A 6148-nucleotide genomic window follows, 5' to 3' on the forward strand; every position below is an offset into this window, starting at 1 on the left:
CTGTTTCCCCATCTGACAAAGGGGTCTCATGTGAGCCCCCACCAAGTGAGTCGAGGAGGGCTGGCCCCACCCCCGTGGATTCGGAGTCCATAGGAGGGGTGTCACCTGTCATGTCCCCACCCCGTGGGCACCTTCCCGTCTCTTGGAGGGTGGCCCATGGACATGAGTTCCTCACCCCGTGTCCCTCTTGGGGAAACAGGTTTCAGGAGCGACGGGTCTTGTAGCCTGGGGCAGCCAGGCCACCTGGGTGCAGCTATGCCTGAAGGCCTCCTGGCACCGAGACAGAGGCAGGAGCAGATCCCACCAGCGGGAAGGTGGTGCGTTCTGGTGCTGGGATCCACCAGCTGACACGTGGAGCTGCGAGTCTCCAGTGCTCAGCCCTCAGCGGGGCCTGCCTGGCAGCCCCACACACAGAGGGCATCGGGCTGGCGGGGGCACGTGTTACACGGGGGCCCTGGGTCTGAGTCATCCACTTCCTCCGAGTCTGGATGGGAGGACCCAGCGCCCCTCCTCCGCCCCCTCCTGATCTGGAAGGATAAATGGGGAGGGGAGAGCCCGCTGGGTAGAAGGAAAAGGGAGCGGCCAGGGTAAGTCCCCACTCTCAGAGACCCTGACATCAGTGTCACCTGGAGCAGAGTGGCCCAGCCTCAGACTCAGAGCACCAAGACCCAGGCCCGCAGGCCTGGACCCACCCCGGTCCCCCCGTCCCAGCTCCATTCTTCACCCAACAATCACCCCAGCCCTGCCCTGTGAGGCCCGGCCAGGCCCACGATGCTCCTCCTTGCTCCCCAGATGCTGAGCCTGCTGCTGCTGGCGCTGCCCATCCTGGCGAGCCCGGCCTACGCGGCCCCTGGTGAGTCCCAGCCCGGGTCCACCCTGCCCCTCACCACATTCCACAGGTCAGGGCCTGGGTGGGTTCTGGGGAGGCCGCGCTGGCCCCCACACAGGGAAGGGCTGGGCCCAGGCGTGGGGCTGCTTCCAGGTCCTGACCTGGTTCCTGCCCCAGCCCCAGGCCAGGCCCTGCAGCGAGCAGGCATTGTCGGGGGGCAGGAGGCCCCCAGGAGCAAGTGGCCCTGGCAGGTGAGCCTGAGAGTCCGCGACCGATACTGGATGCACTTCTGCGGGGGCTCCCTCATCCACCCCCAGTGGGTGCTGACCGCGGCCCACTGCGTGGGACCGTGAGTCTCCTGGGGCCTGGAGGGGTGGGCAAGGGCTGGATGTGAGCCCTGGCTCCCAGGTGCTCCTGGGGGCTGCCCAGGGCCCTGAGTGGGATCCTCTGCTGCCCAGGGACTTCAAGGATCTGGCCACCCTCAGGGTGCAACTGCAGGAGCAGCACCTCTACTACCAGGACCAGCTGCTGCCGGTCAGCAGGATCATCGTGCACCCACAGTTCTACATCATCCAGACTGGGGCGGACATCGCCCTGCTGGAGCTGGAGGAGCCCGTGAACATCTCCAGCCGCGTCCACACGGTCACGCTGCCCCCTGCCTCGGAGACCTTCCCCCCGGGGATGCCGTGCTGGGTCACTGGCTGGGGCGATGTGGACAATGATGGTGGGTCTGGGGACAGTGGGAGGTGGGGCCAGGGTCTTAGCCACAGCCCAGCCCCTGGGCTCCCTCTGGGCTCCAGGTGGGGGTTGCCCGGCCCCCTCCTGAGGCTGCACCCTCTTCCCCACCTGCAGAGCCCCTCCCACCGCCATTTCCCCTGAAGCAGGTGAAAGTCCCCATAATGGAAAACCACATTTGTGACGCAAAATACCACCTGGGCGCCTACACGGGAGACGACGTCCGCATCATCCGTGACGACATGCTGTGTGCTGGGAACAGCCGGAGGGACTCCTGCAAGGTGGGCCCCGCGTGTCCCCCGCCCCCCGCACCCCAATCCCCACTCCCGGGTCTGGTCGGCGAGCGCTGACCTCTGACCTTCCCAGGGCGACTCCGGAGGGCCCCTGGTGTGCAAGGTGAATGGCACCTGGCTACAGGCGGGCGTGGTCAGCTGGGACGAGGGCTGTGCCCAGCCCAACCGGCCTGGCATCTACACCCGTGTCACCTACTACTTGGACTGGATCCACCACTATGTCCCCAAGAAGCACTGAGCCAGGCCTGGGGTGTCCACCTGGGTCACTGGGGAGCCAGCCCCTCCTGTCCAAAACACCGCTGCTTCCTACCCAGGTGGCGACTGCCCCCCACACCTTCCCTGCCCCGTCCTGAGTGCCCCTTCCTGTCCTAAGCCCCCTGCTCTCTTCTGAGCCCCTTCCCCTGTCCTGAGGACCCTTCCCCATCCTGAGCCCCTTTCCCTGTCCTAAGCCTGACGCCTGCACCGGGCCCTCCGGCCCTCCCCTGCCCAGGCAGCTGGTGGTGGGCACTAATCCTCCTGAGTGCTGGACCTCATTAAAGTGCATGGAAATCACTGGTGTGCATTGCTGTGTTTCTGGTTGTGGATGTCACTGGGAGAGAAGGGGTCCAGGTGTGCTGAGGACACCTGCCACAGTGCGAGGTCCTAGCCCTCAAGGCACAGCCAGTCACCGTGGGACGGGGCCTCCTGGGCAGCCCTGGTCCCCGGGGCTGGCTTCTCCCCACACGATGCATCCAGCATTCGGGTCACACAGAGCCACTCGGGCAATTTAGTTGATTCTAAAGGACAGCCAGGTCCCTGCAACCGGGTCAAGACAGAGAATGGTCGCCGGGAGCCCCAGGGCTGCCCGTCACGAGCCCCTACCCCACGCTTCCCACGAGCTCTTCTCCCAGCCCCTCGGTCCACTGCTTGTGCTTTGCCTAGTTGTTTGCTTTGAGACGGGATCTCGCTGTGTCATCCAGGCTGATTCAGTGCAGTGGTGTGATCAGGGCTCACTGCAGCCTTAACTCCTGGGCTCAAGCGATCCTCCCATCTTGGCCTCCCATATAGCTGGGCCACAGGAGTGAGCCGCCACGCCCGGTTAATTTTTGTATTTTTAGTAGAGAGAGGGTTTCGCCATGTTGGCCAGTCTGGTCTCGAACTCCTGACCTCAAATGATCCGCCTGCCTCGGCCTCCCAAAGTGCTGGGATGACAGGCGTGAGCCACCGCACCCGGCCTGAGTTTGAGATTTTCAAATTCATTTTGAGGTCTTTCTCTACATCAATAGGTGAGCCCTCTGCGTCCGGCGAGTGTTGCATTTTATCCCGGGCTCTTGTTTGCATTTTATATTTGAACATGATTACACTCAGGAATGAAATGTGGGGCTGTTCTGGTTGAAAACAACTCTCTAAAGAAACATTCACTCTTTCCTTCCAACTGTCAGATGCAGAGATGTGCATTTAGTCTCCCGAATCTCTGCAAATGACCTCTGTCCTCACAAGGGGTGCACTCGACTCCCAGTGCCCTCTCCAGCCCCACGTGACCTCTGCCTCTGCAGCCCCTGGAGGGCCCATCCCTCGGCTCCTGTTCTGCAGGCCCAGCGTCTTGTTAATGAAGATGGACCTGGAACTCGGGCCCTCCTTCCTCCCTCTGGCCCATCCCACCTTCTAGGGATCACAGAGACAGCGCGGGGTGACCCCCAGGGAACACTGAGCCCCTAGAAGCACTTCCACACGCCCACTGGAGGTTTTGCGGGGTGGGAGTCGGAGGGATGAGACCCCGAAGGGAAGCAAGACGGCCCCTCAGGACAGGGCTGCCGGTGTAAGGAAAGGTGGACAGCAGGGGCCGGTCACTGGGTGGAGGGGGAGGGCGGGCTCCAGCCCCAGAGCTTCCCAAATTAGATCTAAGATCCCTGGAAAGCTCAGTGAAGCTCAGCCCAGTGACACTGGCAGATGTGAGCGTCAGCTTCAGCAGGAAGGGTCTCTCAGGACGTGACAGGCAGGCTGCTGGCCAGGGCTGCAGCCACCTGGGTTTTGACTGGGACGGGGGCACCTGCTCCAAGGTCACCCACGTGGCTGCCGGCAGGAGGCCCTGGTTCCCCGTCACAGGGGGTGTGAGGCGGAGGGCGAGTGGGGGGGACAGGGTTCCCACCGAGGGGACAGCGCCCAGGTGGCCAGGCCACCGCGGACAGAAGCAATCCCAGGTCTCCCAGGGTCCTGGACAACAGGAGACCCCACCAAGTTGGGGGCAATCACCAGGGCCAGGCCCCCCTCCCCGTTCCTCAGTTGGCTCTCCTGTCCAATGGTCGGGGGAACGGCGCCATGTCAAAGGACTGCTGGGGCTCAGGGGATGGTGCCTGGAGCTTCTTCCTCCCCAGCAGGCCTGGAATCTGGGTCGTGTGGAGCATTCTGCGGGGAGTGGCGTGCTGGGGCACAGGCAGAAAGACGGGGTCCCCAGTGCTGCAGGTGAATTGAGTTGGGACAGGTGAGGGCCCTGAAGTCCCCGCCTGTGGGGACCTGGGGACAGCCCTAGAGGTCAGGACTAGAGGAGCTGGTTCCATGAAGACCCTGCCCCTCAGGCTCCCTCCCCACTGGTGACATCGCCCTGTTAGGGGCACCCTGGGCCAGAGACTTGTGGCTCAGACCCCGCTCCCTTATGTGGGGTGGGACTGTCCTGCCTCCCCTGAGGCGCCCCCTCCAGGTGTGCGGCTGCCGTGAGGGAGGAGGGTGCCCGGCCGTGGGTGCACTGCTGGCCCCGCATGCTGGTGTTGTCCTTATTGGTCACCAGGAAAAACACTGAACCTCCAGTTCTGAGCTTTGGCTACCCCACGTGCTGGCATGCAGGAGGCCACGTCCGTGCCCGGGAGGCCACATCCTGGTGGGTGGTCAGGCAACTCCCCCCGACCAGTGCCTCAGTTTCCCCACATCAAAGAGGGGATCCCTGACCTAGAGGGTCTCAGCCGGACCCTCCAGCCTGGCCTGTGATTTGGATCTGGGGAGGGCGGCAGGAAAGTCCCGGGCGCTGCCCAGGGCCCCTAATCAGCTGAGTCATCAGGCTGGGGCAGCCAGGACGGTTAGGAAGGGCCAACCCAGGCTGGGCCGTGAAGCGGTGCCCATCTGATCTGCCGCGAGACCACAGGACTTGCTGCCGGATGTGGGGACAGGGACTTCTCAAAGGGTGGTTGTCACGAGGGCCTGAGCTGTCTCCAAAGGGCTGCTGGGCCTGGAAGTATTTCTGTGTCTTTTCTTTATTTAAAATACACTTATTACTTTAGGACAGGTTTAGATTTATGGAAAAGTTTCGAAGATAGTATAACAGAGCCACCCGCATGCCCCGGGCCCGCTTCCCGTTCTTCCTCAGGAAAGGCTCATTGGCCATAACGGAGGAACCAGCACGATTTGTTACGTTAACTGAAGCCCGGAGCTTACTTGGGTTTCCTTACTCTCCTTAACCTCCCGTTCCTGTCCCAGGTCCTCACCCCGGATCCTCCTGTCTCCTCCGGCTCCTCTTGGCTGCGACCGTTTCTCTGGCTTCCCTTGCTTTTGACCATGTTGAGGAGGGTTGGTCAGCGATTTTGTGGAGTGCCAATCAATGGGGATTTGTCTGACGTTGTTCTCATGCTTGGCCTGAGGCCGTGGGTTTTGCGAGGAAGGGCACGGAGGTGAAGTGCCTTCCCGCCCGTGTGGTGGGGTCGCGTGGGGTTGCATGCCGTCGCGAGCTGTCAACCTGATTTACCCCCGGCTCAGGCATAGCTGGTTCCTCACCGTGCAGCCCCTCCCTGCTGGCCTCAGTGCTTCAGTGTTTGGAAGGAAGTTCCCCTGAATAGCCAGGTGGGGGTTGGGGGTTCCACTGTGCCCTGCCTCCATGAGAGGGGAGGGCTGTGACATTATTTTGAATTCTGCGTGGAGATTTGTCTCTTCTCCCCACTTATTTACTTATTCAACTATTTATTTATATCAGCATTGACTCATGGATTTTTTTCTCTATCTTATTTTATTTATTTTTTGAGACAGAGTCTCACATTGTTGAGGCTGGAGTACAGTGGCACCATCTCGGCTCACTGCAACCTCTGCCTCCCGGGTTCAAGTGACTCTCCTGTCTCAGCTTCCTGAGTAACTGGGATTACAGGTGCCTGCCACCATGCCCGGCTAATTTTTGTATTTTTAATAGAGATAGGGTTTCACTCTGTTGGCCAGGTTGGTCTCGAACTCCTGACCTCAAATGATCCGCCTGCCTCAGCCTACAAAGTGCTGGGATTACAGGTGTGATGCCGGCCGGCTCATGGATATTTATCTTATACTTTGGTTATAATCC

At 61.4% G+C, this 6148-nt stretch overlaps 1 protein-coding gene across 1 annotated transcript; it reads left to right on the forward strand.

The window, feature by feature from the left end:
- Positions 1–771: 771 nt before the first annotated feature.
- On the forward strand, positions 772–2397 carry LOC117978660 (tryptase beta-2-like). The gene is made up of 5 exons (XM_034951543.3): positions 772–853; positions 1007–1178; positions 1288–1553; positions 1682–1845; positions 1931–2397. The coding sequence occupies exons 1-5, from the start codon at positions 772–774 to the stop codon at positions 2093–2095; spliced, it is 849 nt and encodes a 282-aa protein (XP_034807434.1). The 3' UTR covers positions 2096–2397.
- The last annotated feature ends 3751 nt before the right edge of the window (positions 2398–6148 follow it).

This window comes from Pan paniscus, chromosome 18 (assembly GCF_029289425.2).
Source record: "Pan paniscus chromosome 18, NHGRI_mPanPan1-v2.0_pri, whole genome shotgun sequence".
In the NCBI taxonomy this organism is placed as follows: Eukaryota; Metazoa; Chordata; class Mammalia; order Primates; family Hominidae; genus Pan; species Pan paniscus.

Coding starts and splice junctions, on each gene's coding strand:
- LOC117978660 (XM_034951543.3), top strand. CDS start 772: ATGCTCCTCCTTGCTCCCCAGATGCTGAGCCTGCTGCTGCTGGCGCTG. Junction 1,179..1,287: donor GCGGCCCACTGCGTGGGACC/GTGAGTCTCCTG, acceptor TCTGCTGCCCAG/GGACTTCAAGGATCTGGCCA. Junction 1,554..1,681: donor GGGCGATGTGGACAATGATG/GTGGGTCTGGGG, acceptor CCCCACCTGCAG/AGCCCCTCCCACCGCCATTT.